The sequence below is a fragment of the Podarcis bocagei genome (assembly GCF_964188305.1).
Source record: "Podarcis bocagei genome assembly, chromosome: 14".
NCBI lineage: Eukaryota > Metazoa > Chordata > Lepidosauria > Squamata > Lacertidae > Podarcis > Podarcis bocagei.
In genome coordinates this window covers 22756370-22779827 of record NC_138139.1, presented here as the reverse complement: position 1 = coordinate 22779827, position 23458 = coordinate 22756370, and the positions used below count along the sequence as shown (strand labels likewise).

At 43.6% G+C, this 23458-nt stretch overlaps 1 protein-coding gene across 1 annotated transcript in view; it reads right to left on the bottom strand.

The window, feature by feature from the left end:
* ADAMTS17 (ADAM metallopeptidase with thrombospondin type 1 motif 17) overlaps positions 1-23458 on the bottom strand; it is a 189044-nt gene that overhangs the window by 138843 nt on the left and 26743 nt on the right. Inside the window, 4 exon segments of the mRNA XM_081171354.1 lie at positions 3286-3329; positions 9263-9420; positions 10317-10400; positions 20609-20781. Of these exon segments, the coding sequence (XP_081027480.1) occupies positions 3286-3329; positions 9263-9420; positions 10317-10400; positions 20609-20781 (459 nt within the window).

The following is a 23458-nucleotide window of genomic DNA, read 5'->3' as shown; positions in this document are numbered from 1 at the left end:
CAAGTCACAACACGAGAGATATGGCTGAGGGCTGACGGCTGCAGCCCACAGACTGTTTAACTAGCTTCTGTCAACAGGGAACCCTGAACGGCATAAAAGCAAGGCCGCCTGCATTTCAGTACTGGTGGGGGGCGGGGGCGAGGCTGTGGGTTCTTTGCAGTTACGCTGCTCACAATGCTATTGCTAGAAATTTGCATGCCTTTTCCATTAAATCCTCCTTTCTCTCTCTCTCTCTCTTTTTTCAAATAAAGAAAGAATTCAGCTGTCCTTTGGGGCCAGGTAACCAATTGAGCAAATACATTAAGTGCCAGCAGACTCTTTCCAACACAAATGTGGTTGTTCTGATTCTTGGAGCAGCCAGCACAGTCTTATCCCACATATACATACCTACATATTTTTTCCCCATTTTTGAGCTTGGTTGAGTCATTATGTAACCTTCAAAGCTACCTTGGCAGTTGAATTCCATTCCCTGAGCAATCCATTCCAGCAAGCACACCCTGCCAAAATACAAATGCAAGCCGCCTGGTGCCATTTTCTCTCTCCAGCAAGCACAGCTTCCAAGAAAATACTTCGGTTTGTGCAGAATCTGGATCATTAGATATATCTGGCTTAATACAAGTTGAATGGAGAATACACAGAAACACTGGCCACTGTGCATAGCCATCATTTTTAAATTAATTAATTTATGTTATTTGTGTGCCGACACTTAACATAAAAGTTCTCTGGGCAGCCGAAGAGGGAATTGTGCTCATTAGGAACATAAGAAGATGCCATATACTGACATCAGACCAAATTGTTTAGTTTTCAGAAACTTTCAACCACAGTTACTGAAGCTGGATAGTTTAAGCTAACCATGGTTAAAACTAATAATACGTGCAGATACAGGCAACACAGCAAGCTTTGGTTAGTCAAAAGTGGAAGTTTCCAAATTCCTCCCCTTTATGACTGTACTAAAATCTGCAAACACAAACTGAGTATTTGATAAAGTCTACAGTTATAATCCTAAACACACTTTTTGGGGGCATAAATCCCAGTGAATTCAGAGAGACTTACTTCTGAGAAAATATGCTTAGCGCTATAATGTTAACAGAAAGCAGATATAGCAAGGAAATATTAAAGCTGAAAAAATATCTACTTCTCTGAAACATGCAATAAAGTCTTCACACAAAATACACATTTCTAAGGACTGGAGTTTTGCTCCTACCCAACTAAACTGAACTATAAGTTATACTATAAATACTCTATACTCAACTATGAGTCCTCAACTATCACATTTTATTATTTAAAACATTTCTATTTTACCTTTCTAGAAGCCCCAAGGCAGCTTACAAGCAAGAAAAAAAGTCAATGAAACTACAAAAGCCAACATAATTACGTAAAAGGTGCAAAATAACCCAAGTAGATACAGGTTAACCAACTTGCCTTAGCCTTATCCTTGAATTTGTTCTCTATGTATATTATGTGCCCCATGTTTTTAGGTGCATTGGGATGAACAGGTCAGGTATGGCAAAGAAAATAAAGCATCAAACAGTGTACTACTTGTTATGAATGCTACACCTACTGAAATTCCTGCTTCTACACAAGTGTTAAAGGTGTAGGATAGGGACAGCCAACCTGGTGACCTCCAGATGTTGATGGATTCCCTTCATCCTGGCCACTGGCTATGCTACCTGTGACTGATCTGATTTGTAGTCCAACATCTGGAGAGCTCCACATTGGGTACCCCTGGTTTAAGAGCTCTGCCCTCTTTTTCACCTTGCCATCCTACACTAAAGCTGTTTTAGCTGTCAATCACACACACACACACACACACAGAGAGAGAGAGAGAGAGAGAGAGAGAGAGAATCTGGTATATACAGTTCTAGAAGCGGCATTAGGGATCTCTAACACATTCAGCAATTCGTTAGTATATTTGGAGGAAGCTATGACAATTAAACAGAAAGAAAACTGATAGAGGCTTGTAGTGTAGATATACCCAAGCAGCATGATCCAGCCAAATTCCCATTGATATAAACAGGGAAGTTACTGTACAATCCTTGCCATGCAATCGTCTAAGAAAGGATGGATCCTGGAAATGTATTTAATTTTCCCGGTTTCAGTCTATCTACTGCACGTTACTATTTTCTACCACAAAAATCTATGCTAGGGGCCACTCTATCTGGCCCACAGAACATTCCCCAGGCCGCACACCCTTTCTCCAGGATAAATCCCTTAAGAGCCCTTCTTTGTACTCTCCTTATATGTTTTAGCCTGGCTGCACTGCTTCCTTGAACTATGATAATACCTCTTGTTTGGCTGGACAGAAGACAGAGAGGGCTGTGTGAGCATGTGCAGAAACTCTTCTATTGTACAAAGGTAAAATTAGCATTTATTGCCCCACCCACCTTTGCTTCTAGCCCCACCCATCACTGGTATGTGCCTCTGTCCTGGAAGATTGTCCATAAGGGAATGTGGCCCTCAGACTGAAAAAATGCTCCCCCCTCCAGTCTATGGGACATAGATGATTATCAGGGTTTGGCTCTAGCAGTACATGATACTCTTATAGAACATTCCTTTCCCCTTAATTGACTTGCATTTTCATTCAAAGTACTCTGATTTATACCTTGTAAGCTTCAGTTTTAGGACATTCATTTCTTATTTACAATGAAGAATAGTTCAGTTTAGCAAGAGTTAACCCAGATGCTGATTGCCTTAGCAACTTCACTGTACAATTCTACAATTTCCAGTGTCACAATGTCAAACCAATTAAGCAAAGATGAATTAATTGCCATGTCTAGCACACAGTGTAGAAAAAGTTGAGGGAATAAATATGAATATGCAAATGTATTACGTACAGGCGACTCAACTTACGCTGGGGTTACTCTGCGTCAAAACACATTGGGTTCAATGGTGGGTGACATTGCCAAACTTTTTTTGCCCACACGCCCACCCTCTGTCTTCTCCCTTTAATTTTTTTTTAATTTTTTTTGCCAAGCAGGTAAAGCTAAATGTGTACAAGTTAAATACCCCGTAAGTTGCAAGTTATCCATAATGTTTTATGCGCACTGGAATTAGTGACAGTGGTTTCTGAGCTTGATCAGAAAACTCCACATATAAAATAAAGGCAACATAGATAAGAACTGGGCAAACTGTGGCTCTCCAGATACTGTTGGACTACAACTCCCATCATTCCTTACCACTGGCCATGCTGACTGGAGCTGATGGGAGTTGGATTCCAACACCATCTTAAGTGCCTTGGTTTCACCAACCCTCATAAAAATGGAACATAATCGCTCAGTTACTTACCCACAGTGTCACAGGGCTCATCCTTGTGGACACAAAAATCTGTCCTAAAAATAATAAATAGTAATTAAAAACACGAAAGGCTATAATGCACAACATAATCATTAAAATAAGCATATACATATAATAAAACCATTGAATCCAGTCTTGCACATTTATATATGCACTAAACACAACGTGATTAGGCTTGGAAAAACTGCTCTATCGGAGCAAATAGAAAACCTTTCTAAATTTAATTGTGGTACCCGGGTGTGGGTGGCATTTTCAGGGGCATTCTCGGCAGCTGCAGTCTCCGAGGTCACCCTCCCCACAGCAATTTGGTCTGAAATGCTCTCCCCCATGACCTAATTGCTGGGGCAGGAGAGAGTTAGTGTGCAGGTGCATGAGTGTATATAGACATCAGAAGAGCTCTGCTAGAACTGATCCTCTGTCAATCTGTTTAATCCCCATTAAATGTTGTCCAAGTTTGGTGTGTGCGTGCGCTTGAGTTTACAAGAAAATGCGCGGGATGTGTGTGCTGTATTTGAGCATGGGCAAGTAGATAGCCTTGCCCACTTCCGCCTTGCTTGTGCCCATCGCTGGCATGAGGCCCCTTAGAGGGCTGACCAAGAAGGAATACAGCCCTCAATACAAAAAAAAGAGTCCTCTGGCTTTAGGTGGACTTACCCACCTCGTTACTTTGTTCCAATTAATTTTTAACAAAACCAAAATATTTGAGATGTTTGAGAATTTCAAACTATGAATGTAATGTTCTAAAGTTTTTGTACTTTTCCTTTAACTATTGTATGCTGTTTGTTTCATAAAATGGAATAAACTACTAATATGTTTATAACGCATTATTATTAATATTTTACCCCACCCATCCGGCTGGGTTTTTAAAAACAGTTGCTCCAGGGATCGAGACCAGAGGCATATCGGTGTGACATCCAGCTGGCACTATCCAAGGCCAGCTTTTGCTGCAAACTTGCAGAATCAATCCCTCCACCCCAATCTTGACCATACAGTTAAAATGATCCATTCCTAGTGCACTAACCATGCTCTGCCCATCTTTACCCTTGGCGATTCAATGCATCATAACTAACATTTATTAAATGCACACTGTCAATCCATTGCTTTCATTTTTCTTTCCTCCCAAAACCATCTCCAGGCTTCTCTTTCAGGAGAGTCATCAAAAAGGATTTAATTCAGGCTGAAGCAAAAGAAACTCTTAAGCTGCTACCAGTGAACCAAAGGAATCCAGGGCTGCTCTACTGCATCTAAATGCTTGAAATACAAGCCTTTCCACAAGGCGGCTGATGACATTCTGCTCTTGACCCAGCTGGCGCAAGCACCCTCACAGGAGTTCCCAGAGCCAGCTCGACAGAAGTTTATTTAAGGATTTATTATGTTATATAAACTGGTAAATCAAACAGATGCTTTTATTGTGAACTTTGAGTAAGTGGCGGGAGGCCACGGCTGGAAAAGCCTCTTCCCCTAAGGGGCTTGCTAGCTTAGCAAATAAAAACACGACATTTCTCCCTCTTGCACTCTGGTACCAAAATTATGACAATGGGAGCTGGTGGTTCCAGGCGATTCCCTGGATGCTCCCCTCTAAATGCCACTGCTCCACACTAGAAAACAGTGCAGCAAAATTAGCCACCTGTGATTGATTGACAGGACTGCAAAATCATCTTATCCCTCAACACCAAACAGTCCACTGGGGAGCTCTTAACGTGGCAGCAGGAAGGGGAACAGAGAAAGAAAATGTATGCAGAATGGGGAGGTTGACTGAGGTGGTAGAATTATGAGCTGGGTCTACACTAATCTCCACTAGTAACCTACAAAACTATGCCAAACCTTTCTCCCTAATGTCCTAGCTTTTTATAGACGGGTGTTTTGTGTCTGCATGTGAAAGAGCGTGAGAGCATTACAAAAATGCATTTCTACATCTACAATCTTAACTTGATTCAGAGGCAAAATCCCTGGCCTATCTATCTGTTGGCCATTGCTCATAACAACAAAGATTTGACTGTCAGTCCACCACTAGCCACATTCTGTGATGGAATAGCTCTGAGGCCATATATATGCACACAGCTGAATGTGGTGGTAAAGAGGCCTGTACCACTTCAGACAACAAGTGAAGGACACAATTTTTAAGGAAGCTGCCTACTGCATCAGATCCAGTAGCAGCCAGTGCAGAGGGAGAGGGATAAGATACAGGGAGCTCAGTGTAGAGTGGTGTGGCAGGCAGGCAGGAAGGAAGGAAGGAAGGAAGGAGCACATCAAATAAAGGTTCTTTTTCAGCAATTAGCAGAGAATTACTGGCAAATCTCACCAGAACTGACATTTTGAGGTGAATTTAATTATTGCAGAAGAGAAACATCTGTAGAACTTCAAGGGCAGCAAAAGAAGAATTTCTGATAAGATTAGGGAAATATCTCAGGGTAGTTTCTGCACAGTCCTATGAAAACTTTTCCTTGGTCCTTCTCCTCAAGCACGCTACATCTTGCCATAAGGAAAATAATGTATCAGAAAATCATTTTAATTGTGCCCCCACCCTCTAGCTTCAGGAAAGCTTGCAGAAAGCAAAGTGCAAAGGTGAAATTATTATTATTAATACTGCCCTTCATCTAAACAAAATGCATAGTTAAACTACGGAACTCCCTTGTACAAGAGGCAGTGATGGCCACAAACGGCTTTAAAGGAGGATTAGACAAAATCATGGAAGATAAAGCTATCAGTGGCTGCTAGTGACTACTGTATTGTACCTCCACTGTTAGAGGCTGTATACCTCTGAAGACCAGCTGCTGGGAATCACAGTTGGGGAGAATTCCATTTTTGGACTTCCCAGAGGCATTCATAAGAACAGGATGCTGGAGTAGATTGTCTTGGCTTTTCTTATGTTACAGCATGCTATCAAGGTGGGGTGCAATCACATAAATAGAAATTTAAAATACAACTTCCCAGAGATAAGCTGCGTTTGGCTCCTCCAATGCCCAAACAAACATAGCCTGCCCTACAAAATCCAGAAAAAAATGTTCCTTTTTAGAGGCTGACCCTTAAGAGCTTAGTTCTTATGCTAACTGTAGCAGCTGCAGCTGTTGAAAAACCAGCTCCTGCTTTTCCCTGGCTTAGCCCTTCCAAACTGGACACACTGGGGAGCATCCAGGGACATGTACATGCATTTTGAAAGCCAACGTTTAATGAAGAAGCTTGCAGCACCTAGCTGAAAATGCTAACTTTTGTGCCACAGAAACCAAAAAGAGTTGAGCCAAGAAATCTTCCAATTGACACACTGTCCTTTCCTATGAAGGGGAAAGTTCAAACAGGACAAAAAAACAAAAGCAAAAGGATATACAGGAAGGGAAAGGTTGTGGCAACACAGCGCTGGCTTATTTTGCAGGGTGGATGTGGTTTTGCTGAAGCCCTGCATTGGTATGGTGCCCAATTCTCTCACAAAATGAGCTAATCTTTGAGTCCATTATCCAAACCAGTGGCAGCTGGAGCGCCCCATCTATTATTACTTCTGTAAACTTCTCCAAATCCATATAATTTGGAGGGTGTCCCAAGTTTTCCCTGAGCGACTAGCTGCTCCAAATGCTTAAGTAAATGTGGCATTCCATTTGGTAAATCAACCCAGTGGGTAAGGAAGGAGAATAGGTAAAATATTGGACCTTTGCTGCCCCTCTCAACAATATAGTGTGCTTGAGTGTGTGTTAAAGCTTACATTGAAGTGGGGAGGGAAATCAGAGAATCCAATCACATCTCAGCTACAGGGTTCAAAGAAGATCAAGAGGTTAGCACTTAGACTCATTTTGAAGCAAGAGTGTTAATTAATTTACATTATGTTGTTGTTGTTGTTTAGTTGTTTAGTTGTTTAGTCGTGTCCGACTCTTTGTGACCCCCATGGACCAGAGCACATTACATTATGTAATGTAATGTAAATGTAATGTTACATTTTGAAGCAAGGGTGCTAATTAATTTAAAGCACAGGTAAATCTGGGAATCTAAGGTATCACCCGCTTTCACTTTTTCCCCCAATTTCTATACTCTGCTTCTCCAGCAATGCTACCCAAAGCAATATATTATATGCAATAATCACAGGGGCCCTAATCCATGTGCCTTGGAATTCTGAAATTAGACTGTAATAAGCCAAGACTTTTCAGCAGTGGCAACCTCACTGAGGATCCCCCTGCTGAAGCACGTGCATTAGACCAGCCCCATTTGATATTTTTTGAAGTTGGTTAAGACCTCTCCCATCCTGTAGGGACTTTAAGCTCGGCTGTTAATTCTGTGATAAGATTTTAACTGAGTTTCATGAGGCTCTATTGACCATTTAAAACTGTTCTTCTATTTTAATTGTATTTGGTTTGCAACTCACCCTGAATCTTAAAAATGAATAACTATGTTGACACCAAGGGTGGATTATGAAGGAGGGGGAAATGCAACACAGGAAAAAAATATGGCTCTCCCCATTCCACCATCTGGCTGGCACATGTCTTTGGAAATATTGTGAACCTTTCACGTAAAAGGGTTTACCAAATATACATATGAACCATTTACAAACATAGTATTTTTTAAAACTCAGTTTCAGTAACTCAACTAAGTTTTCTGTGAATCTAAAGCAAGGTAAGGTCTCCAGCATGCTAAGGTGTTAGCAGTCTGACCAGAACATAAGCTAGGAAGGATGAAGCAGGGTGACCAAGCTAAGGATGCAGCTCTATTCAACCTGGCAGAGAATAACAGTGGGGTGAGAGATGCACTGCATGCAGGTCCCCCCCGAGAAAGAGATGGGGAAAGGAAGTGGGAGTGAAAGGAGGAGGTGCAGCAAAGAGACTGCAGATTAATGGAATCCAGTGCAAGAGAAGAGAGAGTGAGCATGGCTGGGCTAGAAAGTGTGAGTGAGTGTGAAATTGAGAATGAACAAGCATAGAGCCAGGTACTGAACCAGAAGAAACAAGGGAAAGAGATGAAAGATACTGACTGCATTAGGAGTAAGAAAAGCAGCATCACCTCTGGTGAATTAAGAGGAGAGAGAATACAGATGTGTAACAAGGATGGAGGAGAAAAGCAGAGAAGAAAGTTGTAAAGTCAGGGGCAGCAGACCCCAGAGGTGGCAGGAGTATAAATAAGCAAACATCAGTGTGTGCCTGGTGATGAGAAAAGCCCTAAGCTTGAAACAGGGAGGGGCTCTCCAGAGGACAGTCACAATAGGCAGCATGGCCCATATTTATGTGGTTTTGCTACTGATAATGGCCAATGATTGATAACAGTGCTGGGCATTTAATAAGGATAAGTGATTAGCAAGAAGCCCATTGTGCCAATAGTTCTGCCAGTTCCACTTTCCACTAGGGCAGGACAGAAGCAGCAAGGAGGACTCCAGCTTCTTTGGACACAACACAGAATGAAAGACCCTGCCCAAGTCCCCAGTGAAAAGCAAAGAGTAAAGGGATGCCTCTTGCAAAGAGCACTCTGGGATAGGGCAGGCACTGCTTTAAGAATCTCTTTCCATCTCTCCGAATGACAAATGACAGCATCTTGCCCAAGAGCCTCTCAGAACCTAGAGCCAGTGGGAGTCATCAGTGGGTTCCTCCAGACATTCCTTTTTATTGTTCATCCATGATTACTTGTGCTCATGATTATACTAGGACAGTCACATGTGATCCTGCTTTTAATACTACTTATGCCCATCAATGTTTGGGGGCAATCATACTGCTTTATTTCCAATCAGTGCATATCCTGCAATGTCCTGCTGAAATCCAGTAACTTTTCATACCAGAAATGTTCTGTTGTATTTTTGTCATGCTTTTGATTTCCTATAGCCCCTCCAGGCAGAAATAATGTGGTAGCATTGAGGAAGCATCACAAAACAAACTAAAGCAGAACAAATCCACCATCAGTCATACAACTATTATTGTGTCAAGAACATGTTGCAGGATGCACCTGAAATAAAAAAAGCCAGTCTTGGAGGGGATCAATCAATCTGAATTAAAATCACTACCTGGTGACAAAGACAGCAGCATCCACTGGAGGGGTGTCATCTCGTGCTCCCGGCACCTGATTATTTCCAAGGTACTTTGCGCCACCAAATTCTTCATTTTGCCAATGGCAAAAACTCTCCAGGGACCTCTCCCCATGATGCCCAATGGACAGCTTGGCCTTCAGGAAACAAAGAGGAATTGAAGAGACACAAAGCAGGGAGGGGATCAACCCAGGTGGCAAATCTGCAAGCAATGAGTAGGCCATCAGTAGAACATGAACCAAGAATCTTTCATGACAAACTAATATGGACAAAATATGGGCAACTAATATGGACCGGAGGAATAACTCTGCCAGGGCTAGCTTTCACAGAGGCAGCTGCCTCGACGAGAGGACCACTTTGCATGGGAAAGAAATCCTGCTGCAATAGCAGAGGGGATGCATTTTCACTTTGCACTAGTACAGGGAGCAGTGGGATGAAGATTGCCAAGCAGTATTTTAGCAGCCCAAGCAATAAAATCATGTTCTATCTAGTAACCAGCAATGGGATCTGTAAAATCATTTCTGGGGAAACTGTAGATTCTCTACAGTTCTGCCAATACTCTACCAGGGTCTAGCTTAGTTTTGGTCCCTGGTTTCCAGATTCTGCCATGGTTGTTCCTATGCCCTGGCAGTGCCTGTGCCCTGGCAGATTTCTCCACAATCTCTCCCTACTCAACTAGATTTCTTCAGGCTCTGCTCTAACCCTGCTCTGCCTAGGAACATATATACATATAATCAAAAGCAGTCAATCTTAAGGATGATAGGAAGGCAAATCTAGCAATGGGCTTGGGGCAGAAATTAACTGCAGCCCACCAGTGGATCCAGGTCAATTTCAGGTAAATTGCCACTTCCTCACTTCAGTGAAAAAAACCTCACCAAAGATGGCTACAGCACATGGGTTGTGGAACTCTGCAATCTGTCCACTGATGTTTTATTTAACCCATCTATCATTTAATGGTTATCAAAGTCACAATTTCAGACAGTTGTTTTGAGCAAAATAAAAACACCACCATAGCAGGTTGTCACCAACTTACAGGACGGCTTTGAAGAAGGACAAGCTTAGTCACTCGAATATTGACTTTAACTCCAAGGCTCTGGTGTTGAAACATGTTGTACACCTGAACAAAGGCAGTAACATACAACAAGCTCAGAATATCATTCCATGGAAAGAAGTTAACTCAGACAAAAATGTTTCCCTGCGATTTATTCAGCAAATAATCTAATGACCATGAACTAACATACTAAACTACTTGCCACAAGTACAAAGAATTTAATTCTATTAACAGTACTTAAATAACTTGCATACTATTTTTCAAGCAAATAGCTACATGCACATATCTCAGTAGTTTTTACAACGGCCTTACAGAAACACAGGAAGCTGCCTTATAGCAGGTCGGACCACTGATCCACCTAGCTCTGTACTGTCCACACTGCTGACAGTAGCAGTCCAGGATTTCATGCAAGAACACTCCAGCCCTACCTGGAGATGCCAGGGATTGAACCTGGCACCTTATGCATGGAAAGCGGATGCTGTACTGCTGAGCTATGGGCCTTCCCCAACCTAACTTCTGCCTGACAAGAATTAACCTGCTTACTTTACTTCACCTCTCTTTCTCCTTGTCTTTAAAATAAAATGAAAATGGCAGCTGTAGCCCTGGGGCAATGCACTTTAGGGGAGACTGTAACCCAGGTTTGGCTCACAACTCACTAGTAACTAGAAACTAATTCAAAGTAATTCAAAGACACCAGACTACGGACGCTGTTTAATATATTTAACGAAGGATTAAATAATAAATAAACAAACAGTGGGGTCCAGTCTTTTCGGCAACCATGCCACAAACAGGGATGGAATTTATTAATATGGTGCCCTGAGCGAGGACAAAATTGGACTCCTCCTCCTCCTCCTCACAAAGCATATTTTTATTTTCACAATAATTCCTTTTGGTACAGTTGTTTTAGGGACGCGGGTGGCGCTGTGGGTTAAACCACAGAGCCTAGGACTTGCCGATCAGAAGGTCGGTGGTTCGAATCCCCGCGACGGGGTGAGCTCCCGTTGCTCGGTCCCTGCTCCTGCCAACCTAGCAATTCGAAAGCACTTCAAAGTGCAAGTAGATAAATAGGTACTGCTCCGGCGGGAAGGTAAACGGCGTTTCCGTGCGCTGCTCTGGTTCGCCAGAAGCGGCTTAGTCATGCTGGCCACATGACCCGGAAGCTGTACGCCGGCTCTCTCAGCCAATAAAGCAAGATGAGCGCCACAACCCCAGAGTCGGTCACGACTGGACCTAATGGTCAGGGGTCCCTTTACCTTTACGGTTGTTTTATTGTGGATCTTCTCAGTAGGTACCCATATAAATATAGGTGGTGGCAACGGTTCTTTTGCGCCCCTCCCAGCTTGGTGCCCTGAGCAGGGGAACCACCCACCCTACCCTAAATCCATCTCCGCCACAAATTAAGTCAAAGAGAAAGCGTTACTTTGATGTGAGGTATAATAAATCTGCACCCACCCCAATAGCCTTGGTGGGGGAGTGCTTTTTGTCAGGCACTAGAGCCTGAATTTGTTGCAGCCTCACAGGCCCACATCCTGTTCAGAGTTTCTACAAACTCCTCTGCCTGTGCAATCTGTGATACCTTTTTCAATGGAGTGTCTGCCCATGGTTTAAATTGTGCCTTTCCTTGTAAATCCAGAGCTAGGATTTGACTCCACGTCTGCCAGCCCCGACATAGTAAACCAAACCAGTTCTCTTATGTACACAAATGCTAAGCACATGTTCTTTAAATTTGACTCATCTGATAACTTGCATATCCACAGGCAGCTCTTCTTAAGAAGAACAATATTTTTTAACAAGCTCTCCAAGGGCTAAAAAGAAAATTAATATATGGGTTTAAAACCAAACAAAACACGAGGCATTGAAAAGGCAGCTGAAGGAAAAAAAGATAGATGGTTCTGAGGGAAATGGATGGTTGGGCACTATAATCAAAGGGAACACTGAGGTCAAAATATAATTTTAGAGTCATTGAGATAAGTTGAAAGACTGTAGTTTCTGCAGGTCAAAAATACTGAGAACAGTGCTGTCAGAAAGCAAAACGAAATAATGGTGCATTTTGGACTTCAGGAAATAGAATGGAAAAGCAATTTCCTTGAGTTATTCATGTGCAATATAAGAGAATAGAAATATGAGTGAGTACAGAATGGCACAATCTTAAGTTAGGAAGCTCAAAAACACCGCAGGAAACTAGTTTATATGGTTATCTCCAGACTGTACATTCCAGCTAGACAGTTCATCTCTTTTACAGATACGTAATTAAGCCCAGAACTGTATTTCCCATTCCTTGATTGCACAGATACCTCATGTTAGAATATATCAATCATTCAAAAATTGGAGGAACAAGAAATATTTGCAAATCTTAAGCATCTTCTGTACGTTTCGAATTATTCTCTTCTCCACCAACAAAGGGAGCTAAATTCAAAGCAAAAATTTGTGTCGCATAAATCCTAGAGTATGTGTTGTAATGAGATGTCTGACTTTTCTGTACAGTGGTGCCTCGCAAGACGAAATTAATCCATTCCGCGAGTATCTTTGTCTAGCGGTTTTTTCGTCTTGCAAAGCAACCCTATCAGCGGATTAGCGCTATTAGCGGTTTAGCGGCTATTAAAGGCTTAGTGGCTTAGCGGCTTAGCTGCTAAAAGGCTATTAAAGGCTTAGCGGCTTAGAAAAAAGGGGGGGACGAAAAAAAATCTCAAGACTCACAAGACATTTTCGTCTTGCGAAGCAAGCCCATAGGGAAATTCGTCCTGCGAAGCGCATTGAAAAACGGAAAACCCTTTCGTCTAGCGGGTTTTCCGTCTTGCGAGGCATTCGTCTTGCGGGGCACCACTGTAACTTGATTACCGGTACTTGCTATTGGGCAATGCCGACACTCACAGAGCAATCTAGAAAGGGATGCCCAGTGGATCTAGAAGACTTCAGTAAGCATAGATGCCTAGCAGTTCATTTTGTGCTGCAAAGTACACTTCTGGCTTCTGAACCACTGTAAGGATATTAGAACAGCCCCTGAGAATACAGAAGATGGACTGTCTCTGAGCTACCTAATAGCTGAAGGTATTCCTTTAACAGGTATTGATGCCTACAAGATGCTTGAATAAATAAGCACTGACTGCTTCTGACAGGCAGTAGTGGCTGGCAATTTCCTGCCACATGAGCCGGAAGAGTTCCAGCTGCTTGGCTGCACTCCCTTGCCTTAGAGGTCCTCACTGGGCTTGGTGCCTGGCAACACCAGGAAAGACTAATGATAAGGGCAGGAAATGATGCCTGAATACATAGGGCACCATGTGGACATAATGATATTTCTGGTCCTTAAGTTGAAGGCTGGTATGATATTGGGTCCAATGTAGCACTATGTTAAAGTCACATAGCAGTATATGCCATGAATCCCTCGGTCCCATCAAGATCAGGCATGCCACTGCAGTCCCAAACAGAAGAGGAGGACGATGGAGATAGAGCTGATGGAGGGCAGGATAACAGGCACCAGAAGATGAAGGATGGGAACCTGCCCCTTATAACTACAGGTGTCACAGATGGGGAAGCAGAGCTACTGGCTCTCCCCACTGCCCCACTCCTGAGGTGTGCAGAGATTCGTTAGGGAGCGGGGAGATGCTGAACAAGAGGAGCTGGAGGCAGAGGGACAGGATACAGTGTTGTCACCATGAACAAAGTGTCACTGTTGTAGGTGGGATCAGTTGCACCTGCCTAGGAGGAGTTCGCAGGTGCGTATGTAGCAGACTCACCCTTTACAAGCTTGGAGGAAGAGGTGTGTCACTCATTGTGGACCACTCGTCTTCCTCATGTCCCCTCACCACTCCTGGACCTGCGCTTCATACTGTGCCTGAACAAAGATCTGTTTCTTACTCCAAAGTAAGCGCCACTGTTATTGCATTCTGGGATAGGAGCCTGACAATATACTTGTTTTGCTGGCAGAAGGTTGTTGAGCAACCAAGAGAAAAACCCTGCTCTTCCCAAAATAGTGGCAAATAATGCTAGCTTTGTGAGCCTGCAACTCAACTAGTAATTAGTATATCCAACTATATCAAATTTTGGTCATCTTCAGATGTACTTAATGGAAGAACAGATCTACAATTTAAGTGACTTTCTAAGACCTTTGTGGTAAGAGGATGCCCAGATATTGAAATCTATGGAACAGTGATGTTAAAAATAATCTGCTGTTTGGTTAACCTAAATAATTACTTTTCAAATATATACTTTCTTCTTGGTTTTGAAATGAACTTGCCTCTATTTCAAGAAAGACCACAGGCTGACTTAAGAAATTGTAAATGTATATTCTTAGTGTGGCTGCAGCTGTTGCTAAACCATGTGATTAATTTAAGAGCCTCCTGAAGCTGCAAGCAGTAACATGAAATTAGTGATCCCTTGAACATTATTAAAAAGGAAAGTTTATATGTTAGATTTTTTGAATAAAGTTGGGCTTCCCTTTGTAGTTTCCTTTTAGATTTTAAATCACCCTGTTAAGCCTGGTCTTTCCACTTGCAGATGCATCTTAGAGGCAGAGTTGTATGCGGAAATAATTGTTCTTTTCTTCAAAATACACTAATCTCTATTTTGGGAGTAATGTTTTTATTCCTTGAGGCACCATTTGGTGTTCTCATGTGAGAGGAAGCTTGATGTGAGAGGAAGAAGGATTTTTAACATCACATTATCCATCCCCTTTTCCTGGATGGCTGAAACAATATGATGTGGGTGATAACTATTATTTTTATGTATCCTGCATCCTCAATGTATATGATGTGTTACAAAGACCAAAAAGCCTTGAGACAGACAAGTTGTGCATTTACAGAAGTGACCAGAGGAGGAATGACCACTGGGAGCAGAACAGAGAGAAGAAATACAATGGTGCATCTGCAGCAACACAACCAGTGGCGTAGCGTGGGGGGTGCAGGGGGGGCCGGCCACACTGGGCGCAACATCTGGGGGTTAGGGGGCGCAAATCCACGGGTTAGGGGGTGCAAATCCACGGGTTAGGGGGCGCAAATTACTTGCCATGCCCCGGGTGCTGACAACCCACGCTACGCCACTGAACACAACCGGATACCTTCATCTACCCGAGCTGCAAAAAGCATGTCTCTCCCATCTCAGCAAGCCTTCCAACAGTTTGACTTCACCCCTAAAGGTGCACTCCTCCATTGTCTCCTGAGACAGACAGATGCCAACCTGCCTTCAAATGCAGGGCCGTCTTTACCTGGGGGTGCAAGGGGTGCTGGGCACCCGGGCGCTGAATTCTGGGGGGCGCCAAATGTATACTGGTCCCTCTCTATCGGCAGCAGTGGAAAGCAATGGAGCAAAAGTCCCTGCCCACCTCCTCCATCGCTCTGTTACTCCGTAGCATCAATATTCCCGATGAGTCAGGAAACAAAAGAAGTTTTTTCTGTTGCATTGTTGTTATAGGTGAGCGATTTCCTCTCCCAAAAAAGCTCAATAAAAGTTAATTTGGGGGCGACTAAACTAAATTTGGGGGCGCTGGGCGGATCTTTGTACCCTGGCAGTGAATATGCTAAAGACGGCCCTGTTCAAATGTCTCAAGCCAGCCTTCTCCACCCTGGTGCCTTCTAGGGTTTGGGATTACAAATCCAATCAACCCCAGTCAGCGTAGTCAATGCTGAGGGTTGGTAGTGGTAATATACCCAAATATCTGGACTATAGCAAAAAGCCAAACAAAACACTTCCTGCACACAGACAACTAGCAAATCAGGGAGACAGCTGTTAGAACTTGCTCTCTACAGCAAGGAATTTTCAGAGTTATGAGATTCTCCACCTGTGGTCCCAGGTGGAATGTACTACATAATTCTGCCAGACCATATGCCTTTGAACTCCTAGTTCTTTCACAGAAAGCACTCATCACCACCAAAACCTGACCCTCAGGTCTAGACCAAGCACCTAGAGTTCTCCATAATGGTTTCCCTGGGACATTTATTTTTTTAAAACAATATATTCATAAGTCAATGTTGTCTTAAGGCACAGTTCAAAGCTTTTAAAAGACATTTAAAGCAGAGATTTGGCTTTAGGAGCCCATCATCCGATCTGTGTCTTTTGAAATAATTTTTATTTTTGTTTTCCTTTGAGTTGCATCTATTTCCACCCCTAAATTCATATCCTCATTCAGCAGCTGCAAAAATAAAACCATATTTTGTAATGCTGGCTTTCCTTCCCAACAAACAGATATTAAATTGCTTTAAGCAGATCCTAGCTTTTTTATATATATAAAAAACTATAAATATAATGTGTGTGCTAATATGCCATTTTAAGTCTTACTTTGTGGTTTGACTGTAAATGTAATGCCTTACAGCAAGGAGCCAAATTAATAAATCCCCCCCTCCCTGACAGCAATGCTCTATTTGCTTAAATCCTGGCATACATGCCAAAATTAACATTCTGGTTTCTTTTAGAAGCAGCTGTTCGTCCTGCCATGTTGGAGTAGAGAAGAAACTAAGCTCTGCAAGGCCAAAACCTGAACATTTATCAACATTCATAGGAAGACACCAATGACTCCTTGCACCCTTAAGCCTTGATGGAAGTTCATCATTGCCCTCATTGACCATTTGTAATGCAAAACTAGGTTCTACCTTTGTAATTTAACACTAGCATTAGGGTGGGTAATTAGTAGAGGCAAGGGAGGCAATTGTGGGTTTTTTTGCACTGTCAGAGGTACTAAGCAGATCCTACCTAGCATAGGAGGAGGAGCCATTCATTTATGTGGGCAAAAATAAAGGGGTGCAAAGGGGGACACATCAGGGATTGCAGATAAACTTATCCCATACTCTTGGCACCCTCAGTTTCCTGGGGAAGGAGAGCATTTTGACTTTAAAAAATATGATCCTAGTTAATAAATGAAGTTATTAATCTCCAATAACTTCAGCAGGTCTGTTCCGAGTAGAACTAGCACTGGATGCAGCCTAATGAATTTCTCTTCTTTGGTGCTCTTAACAAGAATCAATTTTCACTAATATATGCATTATTAGGCACACTTTCTCCTAACACACACATTTTTGTACACAGCATTTGGAGGAGTACTAATTATCATATAAAAAGCACAAAAATGAATTGGTTAGAGTCCACATCCTAAATGTTTGTGGGATGTGGAACTTAACAGGTTAAGTTGTTCCCATGATGCCTCAGCATTCTGACGTCAGTTTTCGAACCTGGGAGGAGCTTAAGAGTTTGTTCATTCTCACTCTATGCTGTGAGGGGAAAGGAGCAGCTCTGTAATGGCTGCGGTGAGTCCAGGAGAATCCTGGGGAATATCGGAATAAAGGACTGAAAGAGACAAACCTGGACTCTGTGTGTGTTTGTCTGGAAGCTAAGCCAAGCTACGTGACAGGTTTCACACCGCTGTGTTAAACTCTGCTGAGGCGTGACTGAGAGCTGCGCAGCGGAAGTGTGCCGGGCGGCCATAAAGAGCTAATTGAGGATCGCAAATCAATTAGCGGGAGTCACGTCTGACCAACAAAGTCCAAGAGGTTATGGGTAACCTTAATCACCGATCGTAAACTGTCACTGGAGGCTGCCGAAAGCTTTGATCTGCGGTCTAGAGCAGAGAAGCACGGCAGGAGGCTGAGGCCGAAATCTGAGAGAGCAGTTGGCTGAAAGACGCAAAGTGTTTGCCTGTGTTGCTGCAGAGCTGAGAGCTGAGAGCAGCAGGAAATCGTCTCTCCGGATGGGGTGCTGGATAAGCTGTGAGTAAGCTTGGGGACCCTTGGGAGAACGGAAGACAATGGCAGGCAGCCAGGTCTTGGAGGACATTCCGTCTGGAACGCTCACTCTAAGAAGTTGGGCAAGGACGTGAAGTCAGCAAGGGCTGTCTGGGGATGTACTGCTGCGTTTGCTGTGAAGCTTCAGCAGGAGGCCAGAGCCCTGGGGAAGGAATACAAAAGCCTAGAGATGGCTGGAGCCCCTGTTCCTGGTGTTTTAGCCTCAAGGAGCGCTGGTGAGCAGGTCGGGGGGGCGAAGGATTCCAAAGGCAAGTTTAAGAAGCCTGCTGGAATGAGATGGCGGTTCAGAGGGGGCAAAGCTGGCAAGGAGTGCTTTTCCGGAAGAAGAAGGAGAAGGAGGCCAGCTGGGAGGAGCCCCGGGCAGTGTTTTTCCACTGGAGTTCGTCGTTGCTACGTGTGTAATGCAACGGGACATCTACGTCGAGATTGCCCCCACCGGAGCAGAGAGGCAAGACAGGATGTTGCCAAGTTTGCCAAGGTCAACCAGCTGAGTTCCCATGGGAATCAGTCTGGAAGAGGAGGCCAGCGTGGGAACGCAAGGGAAGGACGTGGCTCAGACACTGGGGAGGGTTGTTTTCTTATCACTGCTTCTATGGCAACTGTGAAGAACAACTCCAGCCAGGACACGGTGACGCGCTGGGTTTTGGATACTACTGTCAGTCGTCACCTGATAAGCGAACCTGCTGGCGAAATGCGGAACTGCAGGGCTGTTTCAACTGGAATGACTGTTATGTTCGCAGACGGAACACAAAAATCAGTCTGTGGTGTGGCTAACGTGTGTTTTTTTTTCTCCTTTACAGGAGGAGCTAGAGGTCTACGTTGTGCCGGGACTGAATTGTTGTCTATTATCTGTATCAGCTCTAATGAAGCAGGGATACATTATTTGTTTTGAAAATGACACCTGTTCCATTTTCAGAGGAGGGAGACAACTGGTCAACGTGCAGAGGGAGAACAATCTCTTTGTTCTGGAGTCACCTCTGGAGGGTGGTGGGAATGCTGGAAAAGCACAGGTGCAGTGTGCTAAGGTTCCCAGTCATGTGCAAAAGTTGCACAGGTGCACAAAAGGGTGTAAAATCACACAATGTGGGAGGAGGTCCCAAGGGTGCAGGGCATGCAAAGGTGCAAAGGTACTTGGTTTCCCCGGGTTTGGGAGGGTAGCCAAAGAGCCCTTTGAGCTTGTTCACACAGATCTGTCAGGACCCATGAGGTGTGAGAGTCTGGGTGGGACCAGGTATGTGCTGTCGCTGACAGATGACCACAGCCAGGTTGGCTGGTGTTTCTCTCTCAAATCACAGAGGGAGGCAGCGCAACTGATCCAGGATTGGGTTGCAGAGGTGGAACGAAGGTTCTCCACCAGGGTGCAAGGGTTCAAGAGCGACCGAGGGTCACAGTTTACTGGGTCTGCTCTGGAGGAGTTTTTCAAGGAAAAGGGAATACGTCACCAGGTGACGGGTGCAAAGTCTCCTCAAGGGGAGGAGAGGGAGGCAGAGGCTGATCCCGGTGATGGGGACCAGGTCCAGGATCAGGGTTCAGAACCCGGTGATGGGGACCAGGTCCAGGGGCAGGGGTCAGGGCAGGTTTGGGCATCTCCAAGGGTTGTGAAAGGAATGTCCAGGTGTGAGGCTTCATCTCCGGTAAGCGTAATGGAGAAAGCTCACGGACGGGTTGTCAAGTCAGAGGGGGAAAAGTCTGACGGAGAAGACACAACTGCTGGCCCAAGTGGGTCAGAGGGGTTTCAGGTCACGGGTGCGTGGGAAAGTGTCGCACAGTGTGATTCTGGGAGTGTTGAAGGGGTTCAACAGGTGCCTGGGAAAGTTGCCGGGAAGGGGCACAAGGCAAAGGGAAAGGTGTTGAACTCAAAAAGGTCTTGTCAGAATGGTTCGGCAAGAGGGGGTGTGGGATGTGGAACTTAACAGGTTAAGTTGTTCCCATGATGCCTCAGCATTCTGACGTCAGTTTTCGAAGCTGGGAGGAGCTTGGGAGTTTGTTCATTCTCACTCTATGCTGTGAGGGGAAAGGAGCAGCTCTGTAATGGCTGCGGTGAGTCCAGGAGAATCCTGGGGAATATCGGAATAAAGGACTGAAAGAGACAAACCTGGACTCTGTGTGTGTTTGTCTGGAAGCTAAGCCAAGCTACGTGACAGGTTTTACACCGCTGTGTTAAACTCTGCTGAGGCGTGACTGAGAGCTGCGCAGTGGAAGTGTGCCGGGCGGCCATAAAGAGCTAATTGAGGATCGCAAATCAATTAGCGGGAGTCACGTCTGACCAACAAAGTCCAAGAATGTTGAAGTTGTTAACTTAAGGAAGTACCGTACTCTGTGTTGCAAGAACCCTTTCTCTCCATCAATATTACTTGATTCATTGCTGTGAAAAGAGAGCTCACATACAGTTACTGCACTCTGGTTGTCTAAGATGCAACTATGCCTGTCTAAGATGTTTCATATAAAAATGAATAAAGAGTTCAAACTCAAATACAAAAACTAAGCATCAAAACATAGGACTAGTTTTGAATGCAGACGCATCTCAAGGAAACCAAGTGAACCTACCATGTTCATCACAGTAAGAATGAATCTTTGAGCAGCATCTGCCCCATGGTACTGGACCATATCAGCATCCGCCACCACAAGTGTTTCCACTGTGTATTCATTTGTGAGCCGAATAGCATTCCTCCGCTCTCTCCAGTCATTGGTAAGCTTTGCCTTTTTTTGCCTCTTCTTTTCTAGAAAGCAAACAACATGTTCAAACATCTTTTCTAGCACTATTAAATATTCTCCTTTGATGCTTTAACTTTGAAGCAACAAGTTTCCACTACTGCAATAGTTACATTGGATTCCTCTGTTGTACCACATTCAAAGTCATCTGTCCACTAGGAACTGGAGCCCTTACACTAGCAGAGAGAGAATGTAGCCAATTGAAAATGATAGAAATGACTTACCTAGGCCCATTAATTTCAGTGTGTCTGCTCTAAACATAACTTAGTTCACTACAACCCATGGACTTGGCTGAGAACCAGTGACACCTGACATGGCTTCCAACCATATATACCAAGTCATCATGGTTTCTCAAGCTAGTGATTGGGTGAAGTATCTCCATTGGCTCCCACAACTCTTCTGCTGAGTCCATATTCAGTGGTACATTCTCTTTTAAATTCCCCAGTGTAGTTTTGCTATAGGGAACAGTCCTGCTCTATTCTGTCTTTGTCAGACCACACATGGAGTACTGTGTCCTGTTCTAGGCACCAAAATTTAAGAAGGATATTGACAAGCTGGACCATGTGCAGAGAAGGGCGACCAAGATGATCAAGGGTCTGGAAACCAAGCCTTATTAGGAACAGTTGAGGGAACTGGGTATACTTAGACTGGTAAAGAGAAGACTGAGAGGAGATGTGATAGCCATCTTCAAACATCTAAAGTGCTGTCACGTGGAGGATGGAGCAAGCTTGTTTTTCCTGCTCCAGAGGCTGGGACCTGAACCAAAGCATTCAAGGGACAAGAAAGGAGATTCCAACTAAACATCAGGAATAGCTTTCTGACAGAAAGAGCTGTTTGACAGTGAAGCAGACTTCCATGGACTCTCCTTGCTTGGAAATTTTCAAACAGAGGTTGGGTGACCATTTTACGTGTATGATCTAGTTGAGATTCCTGCATTGCAGGGAATAGGACTAGATGACCTTCCAACTCTACAATTCTATGATTCTGCCTTCCTAACCAGACTGGTAAACTATTCATTGTCTCAAAACAGGCTGTCCATTTCCCTTGAGCAAGGATCTTTTAAATAATACAATGGTCATGGCCTCTGCTGCCACTGCGGGCCCCTCAAGGCACACCTGAAACCAATACCCTTCTGCTCATTCATACTTCCATTCTGTCTCATCAGTGCCTGCATTTGTTCACATCCAGTCCATCCTCTGTCAAACTGTCTGGCAACCGTTCTGCTATATTGCTTTTCTGCCTGAGGCACCAACTATCATCACTCAATATAGTTTTCTCCCCCCACTTCTGAACTGAAGCAACAGACAAGAAATTGAACCCCACCACACACCCTCCTGCTGAAAAAGAGAAACACACAGAAGCAAAGAGAAAAAATGCATGTTGTGGAAATACCCTATTGTGATAAAGATCTACCATATATTCACTTTTTTTTTAGATGGTAATGAATAACAACAATTTACACACCAGTGGCTTAATCCCACTAGGCTTGCCTGGGCAAATCCTCATCCTTCTGTGTGTGTGTGTGTGTGTGTGTGTGTTCAAAAAGCAGGATATAGATTATTAAGCCAGATATACAGCCCACCGTATTCACAGAGGTTTAGGGTAGGTAACAGCAAATTTCCACAAAGTTGGAGGGCTTCTATTGGCAAAGGGTTAGCAATTTAATTCCATTATAACACCAGCAAGACCACCTCCACTCAAATCAGATCTGGTTTGTAAAGGTTCAAGGGAGGGAGAGATGCCGTCTCCAGTTACCCAGAATAAATCTCTTAGTAGCTCAGACTAGCAATAAACATGGGTTGTTACCAAGCACTGTGTGCCAATGAGGGAAGGTTGCAGTGTCTGGGACTTTTTAATTTAGAGAAAAGAAAGTGAGATGGTACATGACAGAAGTTTATAAAATAATGCATGGCATGAAAAGAGTGGGCACAGAAAGGTTTTTCTCAACTGGGATTAAATAGAGAGAAATGCATGGACATTGCAAAAGAAACACAAAAACTTGCATGCATGAAAAACACTGATTCCACAATAAACTCAAATCTGGAAGCATTCTGAATAAGCTGAAACAATGAGACAACTGGCCCTCATTTACATGGTTTGTGGGTTGTGTTTGTGTAGGTGACAAGTTGTGCATGCCTAACCCAGGAGGATGAGTTTATTCCATCCTAATTGTTCAGTCTCAAAAAATATTAAAAATTTAAAAAAATCATTTTCCTTTTACCACCTCTGGTTCTCACAGCTAGTACAATGGACTGGCAAAAATCCTAATGATTTACGCAGGAATCTAAGTAAATGTATACAGGACTCAGAAGTTGAATGAGGCTGAACAAAGCTTTTACACTTCAGGAGATGGGTATTTATGCTTTTCAGTTCTTACCCAGCAATAAATTTTGCCAGTTTTAAGAAGCAGAGGATAAGCGCTATTGAGGGAAAGCAGCTTGCTAAGATCTGCTAAACATTATAGGATTTGCCAGAAACTGTTCAAGTGAGTGTTGGGCCTAGTCACCTGGCAGTGACAGCACACACTTTTGCCTTATCAGATTTGCAAGACGTAATTCTTCTGCAGCCACACGAAATAAGGATTTCTGTACAATACACAATACCCTTTGCACTCATCATCTATCTATCTATCTATCTATCTATCTATCTATCTATCTATCTATCTATCATCTATCTATCTATCTA